Genomic DNA, 13,736 nt, shown 5'->3' on the forward strand with positions numbered 1-13,736 from the left:
TAAATAAGATATATCTTAACTGATAGTATTTTCGCAGGTGCTCTGCATTCCATGCCTTGCCAACGACCCTGCCATCCTGATAACTTAATTTATATGCCCCATTATCAAATTAGGGTAGCACTTTATATGGTCCTTCCCAGCTCGGCCCTAGAACTCCATCAATAAATCTGAAGCTCATTGGAGATGTCATCCATCATTTTTGTTCCCACTCTTACCACCCTGCTCGGATCAACCTCACTTATCGGCATGTTTCATTTCTTCATTAGGTCACTGTTGGCACAATCTATTCTCAGCTCGTGGGTCGATACTCGTGATCTGCATGGATTCTCTTGCAGCTGTAGCGTAACAACTTCGAGCTATTTGTTGCTGGCCCCTCATCACTCCAACCCCATATTGAACTCTAAACTTCACACGTTGCATGTGGGTTGAGCTCACGGCTCTTACTATCCTATTGAAAGGTCTACCCAAAATAAATTGATAAGGGTTGGGCTCATCAACTACCACCCATGTCACCATCACTGTCTTTTGTAGTGGGTTGGACTTTATTATCAGTGGCAAGTCAATCATCCCAAGGGGAATCAACTCAGCTCCGCCAAACCCTTTTAGTGATGTTCTGACGGGATCAAGCCTAAGGTCCCCTATTTGTAGATCTTCCAGGGTTTGCTTAAACAAAATGTCGACTGAGCTTCCTCCATATATAAGAGCTCGGTTCAAATCCTGCCCTACCAAGGTAACCTTCACTATGAGCGCATCCTCATGTGGATGTGCGACCGCTTCCTCGTCCTCGTCTGTGAACATGATCGGCACCCTTTGAACCCGTTGCTTCTTTGGTATTGAAACATTAAAATTCAACTTATAACTTTCTAATGACTATCTACTATAATTTCTCCTTGAACGATTTGAGTCTCCTACTAGGGTCGGCCCTCCCATAATCATCATCGCTACATTATCTCTGATGTCTCCTCTTCTCCCACCTATTCCTTGGTCATTCACATACTCCTTTAGATATTGATTTTGCACTAGCCACAAAATCTGTTCTTTCAAGTCTATGTAATCTGCAGTTCCATGTCCGAACACAATGTGAAACTCGCAATACTTGTGGTGAGCACTTCTGCCCAGACTTCTTACAATTGGCTTTGGCGGTTTAAGTAGCCCCTTCTTTTCTACTACAACATATATTTCCGCTCTGCTTTTGTTCGATGGTGTGTATCTTCCACTCTACTCTAATAAGTTCACCCCATGGTCAGATCTCGATACTCTCTGTTCTATAGGCAGTGGCAACCTATTGTAGTCTCTTGCTCGGTTCTCCCTTTAGTTCATCTCATAATTATTTCCTCTATCTCGGCCCCATCCCATTAATGAGATTTATCTCATTTCACGATTTCTTTCCCAATCTCGACCCGACCTTTCTGGTCATCTGTAATTGAACAACTCTCCGCCGTAATGACGTCTATCATCCGAGTTCCTCCTCGAGCTATACTCGAGGTTATCACTTGACCCTCTCTCTGCTCTTCCATTCTCCTATTTTCTTCCTCTGCATCTTCAGTTTTCATATCTAATTTTGTCTAGTCGTACGCCTCAGCGTATGTTGTTATCCCCTTGTTATATAAGCTATTCCATAATCGATTGATTCTCAACTCCTTCTTTAATCCCTCTAGAACATCTGGAAGATCAAAGGCCCCTAGATCGGTAACCTCTCTATGATACCTGGTCACAAAACTCGTCAAACTTTCAAATTCTCCTTGGACCAATTTTGTCAAGCTGCTCATATCCTGCTCTGATATGCATGAACCTCTAAAATGCATAGCGGAAAGCACACATAACTCCTTGAAATTTCCTATGCTTCTATTCTTTAATCTCCGGTACCATTCCCATGCTTGTCCATCTAGAGTTAAGGGAAAAATACGGCACCTTTGAAAATCATTCAAACCTTGAATTACAGTCATCTCATTAAACTTCTCCACATGATGATTTGGGTCAGTTTTTCCTTCATACACCAAGACTTGAACCACATACTTGGGTGGCAAAGTTACTGCCATCACTTCAGGTACCAAGGGGGACTCGTCATCGAGTAACAGCCTTCCTACCACTTTCTTGCCCTCTGTTTTCGCCTCTAATACCTCTAAGGTTTTTTGAAATTGCAGCATTCGTTGCTCAAGCTCATTTGCCCGTTGGGGTCTCTCAGCTCTTCCCTCTCTCTTTCTTGATTCAAGTCATTGATTCTCCCCCTCAACTCATTCACTTGTTCTCCTGCACTTCTATTCTTTTGTCGTACCCCAACTTGTGGTAGTCCCATTCCGCTCTGCTGTTCACCATCAAGCTCTTCCCTCTCTCGCGCTCCACTACATTTTGGATCACTAGCTCGAACGTGAGCCTCTCTGACTTGGGCATCAACCAGCCCCCGATCATCTTCTCAAATCTCGCCATTTGCCTCTCAATCCCTTCTCTCCATCTCTTATCTGCCGTGGCATTCATTTCCTCAGCCAATTGGCGCAAGGTCTACGTATCTTCATCCTTATCATCTATCACTATTTTGTAATCCGATAGCTTCTCCTTCTAAATCTTCAAACGTATGGCTTTTCGCACTGATCCCCACAGATAGCGTCAAGATGTTGATGCTGAAAAACGACATGAACAGCTGAATTTGTTTCTTTTGGGGAATTACAATGTGAATTTAAGCTCAAACGCAAGTCTGAACGCAACTTTCTATATCTACCAACCAGAAAACACAGTTAGGATATGCCGGTGGGGTTCCGGCGCAGACCCTCCGATGCTTAAGTCAAATTATGTATAAAAGGAGAAAAATAAGAATGAAGAATTATGAATGAGTTAAAGTCAAGTAATTTTCCAGTAGAGGGGCTAAAAATCTTGTAGAAGCTTCAGTGAATTTTGCTAACCCCTTCACCTGATGCGCTCTTCAATTTAAATAGACTCTTGGTCATGTACGGTTACCTCCTTAACTTCAGCCCGCTTTCTTCAGTAGTTGCAAGTGGTTGTCAGTTGGAGGTGGTTTAAATAGATCGTGGCACACAACTTCCTTATAAATTAGGCCACGTTCTCTTAACTAGCAATTTTTCATGTCAAGCTAATTCATTGGTCGGACAAGAGAATTTCAAGGTCGGATTACTTCACTTTCATATCAGACAGATGAATTTGTTAGTCGCTCATATAGCGTTGGGGTTGTATTATTAAACTAAGTCATTCACATAGATCTTAGGTCGTACTTGTAAACCAAGTCGCCAACATAGGCTTCAGGTTGTACTTATGAGGTCAACTCAACAACAATAAGTTTTGAGTAAATTAGTATCGACTATATTTTGAGACACTACAAAAAAAATCCAACCCAAACAGTAACATTTTGCAAATCTCAATCGACGGTGCTATTTTCAATCGTTGCCTGGATTGCTTTCTTGGAAAAGCAGCATCTATAAGAAACCTGCAAAAAAATGTTGTAGCCTTGGAGACTGAATTGGGAAAACTAATCGAAGCAAAGAACGATGTGGTGGCGAGGGTCGTCAACGCTGAAAGGCAACAAACGATGACAAGGCTGAACAAAGTTCAAGGCTGGCTTTCGAGGGTGGACGCTGTTAAAGCTGAAGCTGATGAATTGATAAGACATGGCCCTCAAGAAATTGAGAAACTATAACTTAGAGGCTACTGTTCCAAGAACTGCAAGTCAAGCTAAAAGTTTGGCAAAAAAGTGGCTAAAAAGCTAAGAGACGCCGGGACTTTAATGGCCAATGGAGCATTTGAAGTGGTAGCTGAGAGAGCTCCAGAATCAGTAGCGGATGAAAGGCCTATCGAGCCCACAGTAGTAGGCCTGCAATTGCAACTCGAGCATGTTTGGAGATGTCTTGAAGGAGAATCAGTCGGAATTGTTGGCCTATACGGCATGGGCGGTGTCGGTAAAACTACACTATTGACCCATATCAACAACAAATTTCTTGAGAGTCCAACTAATTTTAATTATGTGATATGGGTCGTAATGTCAAAAGACTCGCGACTTGAAAACATTCAAGAAACTATCGGGGAGTAGATTGGTTTGTAAAAATTTGCCAATTTACACAGCAAACAATTTCCACCCAATTAATGTTTTTTAGAAAATTGTAAAAATTTGGAGTTATGAAAATAGAAACTATATAATAAGAAGAAATAATTTAAGATTTTAAGATTTATATATATTTTATAAATAAAACATTAAAAGAGATGCTTGTTATTACGATGAAATTTTATGAGTAAGATGATTAACTTTAATATATGAGTTTGTATTTTATAAATTAATCAGAGGTATTTTAGAAAATAAATTCAAAATGGGAGTTATAAGAGTTTTAGAGTGGTGTTAAAAGCTCAACTCTTTTGAATTTTACTGCCCAATTATATAGTACATTAGCGTGATTGTTATGTATTCATTTTTTTCAGATACAACAAACGAGCTGCGTAGTGCTCAAATAACAAAAATTAATAATTTCACACACCCATATACATATATGTATACATATAGATACATATTATATTTAATTAAGCAAAAGAAAGAACCCCCTGTACGACGCCAGTGAGAAGAGAGAGAGAGAGAGAGAGAGGAAGAGAGCTTTTTGTGTTATATTTCATAATTTTTATTTAATTAAAAATATTTGTAGTTTGGATTTGGGCGCCCCAAAGAATTTCTAAATCAAAACCTTAATTTTTATTAGGTCTTGAGCCTATTCTCGAAATAGATCCTATTATATTCTTAGGTGGTGTTTGGTTTTAAGAAAATGGAAGAGAGGAGAGGTGAAAAAAGAAGATGAACGGAGAGGTGATGAGAGGAAAAGAGTGTAAAAATTAATTGTTATTGTTTGGTTTCACATTAAATTTGAAAGGAAAAGAAATTACATATTTTTTATTTGGACGAATATACCCACTATTTTAATGCTAATATTGTTAATAAATTAAAAAATAATAAAACTATGAATTAATTTAATCTAGAAATTACCTAATTAAATTAAAAAATTATTTTTTAAAAAAATACAGCATTTGGCCATGGACAGCCTCCACGTTGACCACCGTTGACTGGCGAATTTGACTGTCGTTGACCGTCATTTTTCATCGCGTTAAATGCATAATAATAATAAGAAATGAATGATTTATTCATTGGAAGTGTTAATTTTGCAGAAAATACACTATATAGTAGGAAATATGAGAGTTAAAATTTTCCCAAGCATTTAAACAAGACTTGAGGTAAATAACAATGTATATTAGCATTTTTAATCTCATAGCATTGTAGATGGACTCATGAGGATTCCATTGATACCGGTTTTGATGAAAAAGTGCGTCTCCGGCGAAACTCCGACGAGTCACTTTACTGTTTTTTCTTTTTTCAAATAAGTTTATCCTATTAATTTAAGAAAATAAATATAAATTATTTGTACTTTAATTTATTTAACATTGATTTTGTTTAGAGGATAATATTGGAATTTTTGTGTTTAAATAGATAAGAAATTTAAAATCTTTAGTCATTGATAAGAAATACAAATTCTTCAAATTGATGGAAATTCAATTCCATTAAACTTGGTCCAAGTAGAAAAGAAATCAATTTTTTTTGGCTCTCCCCACTTCCCTACCCCTAAGCAAACATGGCCTTATGGTTTTTGAGAACTCATACCAAATTCAAATTAATCAGGAGCCCACGGGTCCCGGGGCTCGCGGGAAAGTTGCCATCCCTACCTTCATCTGACGGAAAGTCCCTACAAACAAATGTTTCTTTATTTATTTATTTTTATAAAAGAAATTTCAGTTTGAATGTCTTTTGGACGTTTCCAATTGTCATGATTAGCCCTTGAACCTTTGGTCAAAAAAGTATTATCACGCGTTGATTGTTTGTATCGCAAATGCTAGTGGCATTTGAAAGTTGATATAATTAATTACAATCTACAAATGTTTAACAAAAAAGTGGGATGGATATGGCACAAAAGTAAAGCAAGCAGGATTCGTTGAAAAAGCTATTTTGACACCTACTTCGGTTATAAAATTTTCAAAAAAAAAAAAAAATTTTGATTAAAAGTAAATTGTATAGGTTCAACTACCGTGCACTTGGTGCATGGGACATGTATTTTGTCTATATATAAGTTACCCGTCAGATATAACATAGAACTTGCTTCAACGGCATAGATGTATTCTCTTTAGTTTTTAACATTGACATCTATGTTGTTTTTCAAAAAAGAAAAATAGTGAAAGGTTTGACACATAATTTTAGATTATTTTTAAATTTTATATTTTAATCAATTGATTTAATTTACTGTTAAAATTAATGACAGTATAAGCGTAATAACTTGAAAAAACTTTTTAATACATAATTTTTTTTATTTTTTGAAAATAATATAATATCAATTTAATCTATAATAAATAATTTTAACATATAATTAAATTTTAATTTATCAATAATAATATGACCAAATGACAATGTTAAAGAATTTCATTATAATCAACTATGATTTAGTATTCAAATATAAATAATAGAAATATACTCTAAGTGTAAATAATAGAAATATATCAAACTTATATGTTAAAATTTCAAAACTTTTAATTTTTTCACTTTTCAGCAAACAAGAGGGAGTAATTTACCAAAAACAAGGGGTATCGTACACCTGGGGCACCATAGCTTCCTCCAAATTGTATAAAAAATAGAAATATTTTTAGTCTCCAAATTGTATAAAAAAGTAAAAATATTTTGACTAAAAGTAAATTGTGCGTAACTACTTTAATATTTTATTTCTTTCATAACTTTATCAAAATCTTGTCATCAAATATTTTATCAATGTAACGCTGTAAACAGCAAATTAAAGTTTAATTATTTAATTACAACTGGCAAAAGAGACGTTTAATTATTTAATTACAAGCGGGATAGTCTCTTTTGTTGAAGGAAATTAAAGTTTAGTTATTTAAATCGAGCACGCGTAATCTTTTCAAGCACAAACAAAAGAGATCATAATTCAAAGTTGATGTTCTCTTCACAGCAGCTTCTATTCATCGAACTCCATCGTTAAAATTTCCTTGGTTTTTCCTGGTTGAATTCTCATCCAAAATATGGGTAACATTTTCCAAATCACATGCGACGGCGCTCTCTTTAACCGTTGCCTGGATTGCTTTCTTGGAAAAGCAGCATATATAAAAAACCTCAAACAAAATCTTGCAGACTTGGAGACTGAATTGGGAAAACTAATCGACGCAAAGGAAGATGTGATGAGGGAGGTCAACGCTGCTGAAAGGCACCCAATGATGAAAAGGCTGACCAAAGTTGAAGGCTGGCTTTCGAGGGTCGAAGCTGCTAAATCCGACGGTGACAAATTGATAGCATTTGGCTCTCAAGAAATTAAGAAACTATGTCTTGGAGGCTACTGTTCCAAGAACTGCAAGTCAAGCTACGAGTTTGGCAAACAAGTGGCTAGAAAGCTAGGAGATGTCAAGACTTTAATGGCTGAAGAAGCTTTTGAAAAGGTAGCTGAGGAAGTACAACCACCTTTGGTAGATGAGAGACCCACCGAGCCAACCGTAGTAGGCTTCCAATCACAATTTGAACAAGTCTGCAAATGTCTTGAAGAAGAATCAGTCAGAATTGTTGGCCTATACGGCATGGGCGGTGTCGGTAAAACCACACTATTGACTCATATCCACAATAACTTTCTTCAGAGTCCAACTTTTAATTGTGTGATATGGGTCCTAGTGTCAAAAGATCTGCGACTTGAAAACATTCAAGAAACTATCGGGGATCTGCGACTTGAAAACATTCAAGAAACTATCGGGGAGCAGATTGGTTTGTTAAACGATACATGGAAAAATAAACGAATTGAACAGAAAGCTCAAGACATCTTCAGGATTTTGAAGGAGAAGAAGTTTTTGCTGTTGCTAGATGACTTATGGCAGCGGGTTGATTTAACAAAAGTGGGCGTCCCTCTTCCTGGCCCGCAAAATAATGCATCCAAAGTGGTATTCACAACCCGTTCCGAAGAAGTTTGTGGTTTGATGGGAGCTCACACGAGGTTTAAAGTGGCGTGCCTGTCAAATATCGATGCTTGGGAATTGTTTCGGCAGAACGTTGGAGAAGAAACTCTGAACAGTGATCCCGATATTCTTCAACTCGCCCAAGCAGCAGCCAGAGAGTGTGATGGTTTGCCACTAGCACTTATTACCATTGGCCGAGCTATGGCTTGCAAGAAGACACCTGACGAATGGATTTACGATATTGAGGTGCTAAGAACATCAAGTTCTCAGTTCCCAGGTTTGGGAAATGAGGTTTATCCTCTTTTAAAATTCAGTTACGATAGATTGCCGAGTGACACAATTAAATCATGTCTCTTATATTGTAGTTTATATCCAGAAGATTATTGCATTTCTAAAGAGAAATTGATAGACTGTTGGATCGGCGAGGGATTTTTGACAGAAAGGGACAGGATTGGAGAACAAAAAGAAGGATACCATATTCTGGGCATTCTTCTTCATGCCTGCTTACTGGAAGAGGGAGGAGACGGTGAAGTAAAAATGCACGACGTGATTCGAGATATGGCAATATGGATAGCATGCGACATTGAAAAGGAGAAGGAGAATTTTTTTGTTAATGCTGGCGTTGGATTAGTTGAAGCACCCGATGTCACAGGATGGGAAAAGGCGAGGAGATTGTCACTGATGCACAATCAAATTACGAATCTATCAGAGATTCCTACATGTCCTCATCTCCTTACTTTTTTCCTTAACAAAAATAGGTTTCAGATGATCCCCAATGACTTCTTCCAATTTATGCCCTCCCTCAAAGTTTTAAATCTGTCATACAGCAAACTAACCAGCTTACCATTGGGGATTTCAAAGTTGGTTTCACTGCAACATCTTGACCTGTCAGAATCCGACATAGAAGAGTTGCCAGGAGAGTTAAAGGCATTGGTAAATCTTAAATGTTTGGATTTGGAATATACAGGGAATTTAATTACAATTCCACGTCAACTAATATCTAATCTTTCAAGGTTACATGTGTTGAGAATGTTTGGTGCTGGTCATAATGCCTTTGATGAAGCATCAAAAGACAGCAGTTTATTTGGTGGGGGTGAATTCATAGTAGAGGAACTGCTTGGTTTGAAATCTTTAGAGGTGATTAGCTTCACCTTGAGAAGTTCTCATGGTCTCCAAATGATTTTGAGCTCGGATCAGTTACGAAGTTGCACTCGAGCACTCTCATTCCAATGCTTCAACGATTCGACATCGCTTGAAGTTTCAGCTTTGGCAGATCTGAAGCAACTTAAAATGTTGCGGATTGCAAGGAGTGAAATATTGGAGGAATTAAAGATGGATTGTGCAGGGGAAGTTCGACAGTTTGTTTTCCATAGTCTCAATAAGGTTGAAATATACGGTTGCAGTAAATTGAAGGACTTGACATTCCTTGTTTTCGCTCCAAACCTCAAGTCTATTAAAGTAACAGGTTCCCATGCTATGGAAGCAATCATAAGTGTGGGTAAATTTGCAGAAGTTCCAGAGGTAATGGCAAATTTAAACCCATTTGCAAAACTCCAAAATCTTGAAGTAATTGGTGCGATAAATTTGAAGAGCATTTACTGGAAGCCCCTGCGCTTCCCACATCTGAAAACAATGAGTTTCTTTCATTGCAACAAGCTTAAAATGCTTCCACTTGATTCCAATAGTGCAAGAGAGCATAGCATTGTTATTCGTGGAGACAGAATGTGGTGGGCACAGCTTCAATGGGAGGATGAAGCCACTCGAAATGCTTTTCTTCCCTGTTTCAAATCTTGAGCAGAGATCACATTTGAATAATTTCTGGTGCGTGCTTTTTCTTACATTATTCTTCTTGTTAATTTCCTTCATGCAGACATCTGCACCTAATAACTCGTTACTTCAAATATTCTCTAAATTATTTGAGGGTACTCGCCCCTGCACATAATGTATATTTATATCTAATTAAATTTTTTAAAAAGTCAATATTATATTTTTTATGTCATTAAATAAAGTCTTGTTATTTTATCGAATTATATTCAACTTGAAAATAGTTCTAGCTTTTAGATATAAGTTATGTAAGTACAAGTTCAAAGTGTATCAGCATTAAATTACTCATATTCAATCATTTATAATCTGATGTTGAAAAAAAAATGTCATTCAATCATATGCATTTAACTAAATTCAAATATAATCTAAATTCAGATACGTTAAAATTATTTGGGAAAAAAAAGCGCCACAACTCTATATTGTTTATTGAGTAAACCAGATATTAACTCTATCATGAACGTAATAGCCTCCAGCATTTTTTATTATCTGTTCAAACCATATTTTATTATTTTAATTTATTTATATTCATTGCATTTCAATTAGGTCATGTTTTCTTTTGTTTTCTGTTTTATATTCTTTGATCATTTTGGCAACATGGAGTACTATGATTAATCATTTTGTACTGGTCTCAAATTTCAGTCGGATTATCTGCGGAAAATATCTCTGAAGATGCTTTCAATGGAGTCCAGTACTCAGAATGCGATGCCTAATCCTTTGCAATCCAACAATGCTAGCAGGAGCAACGAACCCCCTCATCCAGGTAGTGACGTGGAATAGTAAATGCAGCTTCACTTTCAATTTGTCTCTGAAACCGCTCCCTATAATCAATCCTAGCATTCTTATGTGTTCTTAACTTCTGCAGCCTGAATATTTCTTCCTCGACAATCAAAGTCATAACAGTATGATTGGCTGGAGTAGCTTTCCTCCAGACCCCTCATTATAGTTATAAATAATTCCGATATTTGATATCATGATCGGGGATTTCAGAGCTTAGAAAATATGATTTGTACCCATATGTGTCTGATCATGAGAAGTTTGAAAATATACATCAAAAACTGTATGGATTGGAAAAATATAATCTTATTATGGTGTGTTAAATCGTCATTTGATGAACGGATTTGGGATACATTATAATATGATGTCATTATTAATTAGGGTGTGTTTTTGGAAGTGCTTAATTATATTCGTTTAATGTGTATTTCTTTTATCACTTTTGAAAAGAATTCTTAAATATTTAAATATTTCAATGTTTATATCTTAACTTCAAATATAATAAAATAAAATAAAATAACTGTTCTCCAATATGAGGGTCCGAACTAAGGGTCTACGTCAATAACATGAAATATAATAATTTTTGTAAATTTTTCTTAAATTCAAAATAAATTTTGTTACTGATTCAAATGTTTAACAAAATGTGGCAGCTTATCTGTAATTGCCACATCAATTGAGATTCAAATTACTACTCAAATCCTGAAATTCCTAAAGGTCCCTAACATTAATATTTTATTAAGTCAATATTGAAGTTGAACTATGGGGTTCGTCGGCTATTTCACACTAACAGAGGAATCATTTTATCTTCTACAAAGGGTTCAGTTTTCTTGCACTGTATGATATGAAGTAATATTGTCATATGTTGTTCTGAATTAATTTTTTTCTTCTCTCGTGCGAATCAGAAAGAAATGTTGTATTTAAGATGTGGAAAGTATAAGATCTTAGGAGTTTTACAGTGTATATATATATAAATTTTTTTTTGACAAACAGAGAAATTCAGTCTAGAATATGAGAACAAACTAAAAGCTACGAAATACATTGGCATTTTTGAGAAGTAGGATAAATATTATTTTTTTTTTTGAAAAAAAAAGGACTTGGCACCTCAATGCTTTAATAACCTAATGTTATACTTTTGGTTTGATTTTTCTATGTACTCTCTTCCAATGGTCAATTTAGGCTATGTTTGGTATTGAGATATTATAACTAAAAAATTTTAGGATTTATCACTTAAAAGATAGAGTAGCCGTGGGAAAAAAGAGAGAGAGAGCTGAAATTATGAAATAAAATTATTAATGTATTGTAAATAAGATGTTCAAATAAAAAAATTGACAAAAATAGTAAAAATACAATACCAAACAAGAATTTATTTAGGATACCGATTCCAGGTCTCTAAAGATTTGTTTTTATGCTTTGCAGTTATTTTCTTCTAGCTGACTGATGAATTATTGTGAAATTGCTATGAAAATTACTAGGGAAATTATCAGTCATACACTCTTAAATGACACCCGTATCAAATATGCTACAACATTTTTCAAGTATATCACTCGTATACTCTAAGTTGACAAAACACTTCTACCGTCCACCAATATGTTAACTTCTATTAGAAAGTTAATAGAATTGTGGCAAATTGACTATTTCGTCCTTGAAACTCAAAATGAGATTAAAAAAAATTTACCCAAAAAATTAAAGTAAATTTTCAATACATAATTTTTTTTAATTTCGTTATTAACAATACATTTTTTTATTAAAAAATATGAATTATTAATGGTACATATTATTAACAATTATCCATAAAAATATCCATATTATACCATAAAAAATTATTAACAACATATTATTTACAATTATACATATTATACCATAAAAAACTCCAATTGGAGCTTGGAGGAGTAGATCTTAAAAAATTTAGGTTAAATTTTGGATGAGTAGATTCGGTTGTAAAGTAGTTGTTTTTTTATATGTAATTATTAACAATTATCCAATAAATGGGATGACATGTCATTTTATCAATATATATCATATGACATGTCATTGCTTAATAGGAAAATGGGATGACATGTCGTTTTTAAAAAAGACTATATTTACCCTTATGATGTCAGCACTTGCAAACGGCAGTTAACGGATTGGTGAACGGTAGAAATGTTTTGTCAACTTAAAGTATACGAGTGATATACTTGAAAAGTGTTGTATCACGTTTGATATTAGTGTCATTTAACGATATATGACTGATAATTTTCCAAATTACTACTATAACTTATGGCAAATTGGCAATTAAAAATCATAAAAGTCTTTCCTCTTGAATGAGAAAGTGGGTTATTTTCGTTTACTATATATATAGTGTCACAATCAAGATTAGCAAAGGTTTGTTCACAAACCACCATCTATGAAACTATGATGACAAATATTATTTGCTATTATCATGTCACTGCATTACTCTAATGCCATTATTTGCCTAATTAAATATTCATGTCGGTTTTAAGATGAATTTCAAGACATTTAACTAACCATATCTATTGTATTTTATTATGGTGCTCTAGCTAGCTGGTTGCCAGCTTTGCCTTTCAATGGGGTTTGATTAATTACTCTGCATATAGACCATTATATACTAGGACGGCCAATGGTTAATGTAATATAAACACAATAAATTTTAATCAAATATGAATTTTCTGAATAATTGTTTCTTTATTTTATGAATTTTATTTAAACGATATCCCAATTTAAAAAAAAAAAAGAAAGAAAGAAAATCAGCGCGTTTGTCTCCTCCCCATTGTCATGATCAACCTTGTTGGAAACGTTGGTGAGAAAAGTAATACTATACGTTAATTGCTTTTAATATTTTAATCGTTGGTGGCACAACCGCACAAGAAAGTAAAAGTTGTTATATATATATATATTTTAAATAAAAGTTTAGCTTTCAATAATTCAACTTTGAAAAAGGTACAAAAGATGTGTAGGACATTCGTTGAACCACATTATTGGTTGTACACTTTCTAAAGCTACTTTGGCTATGGAATAGGCCATGATTATGAAGCCGAGAAGTATGTTGCAGTGTGGGGTTGTGTAGTTCCTTTTAGCTTCTTCTTACAAATTAATGCTGACAGAAAAAGCAAGATCATATTCCACAAAAGTAAAAGTAACAAAACAACCAGCTGGAATCTTTTATT

The 13,736-nt window shown here is 34.9% G+C and overlaps 1 protein-coding gene across 1 annotated transcript; it reads left to right on the top strand.

Annotated features, from left to right (window-relative positions):
* Positions 1-6,990: 6,990 nt before the first annotated feature.
* Positions 6,991-9,792, top strand: LOC18036201 (probable disease resistance protein At5g63020). Its single transcript, XM_006427278.2, has one exon. The coding sequence runs from the start codon at positions 7,063-7,065 to the stop codon at positions 9,769-9,771; it is 2,709 nt and encodes a 902-aa protein (XP_006427341.1). The 5' UTR covers positions 6,991-7,062; the 3' UTR covers positions 9,772-9,792.
* The last annotated feature ends 3,944 nt before the right edge of the window (positions 9,793-13,736 follow it).

The sequence above is a fragment of the Citrus clementina genome, unplaced genomic scaffold (genome assembly GCF_000493195.1).
Source record: "Citrus clementina cultivar Clemenules unplaced genomic scaffold, Citrus_clementina_v1.0 scaffold_7, whole genome shotgun sequence".
NCBI lineage: Eukaryota > Viridiplantae > Streptophyta > Magnoliopsida > Sapindales > Rutaceae > Citrus > Citrus x clementina.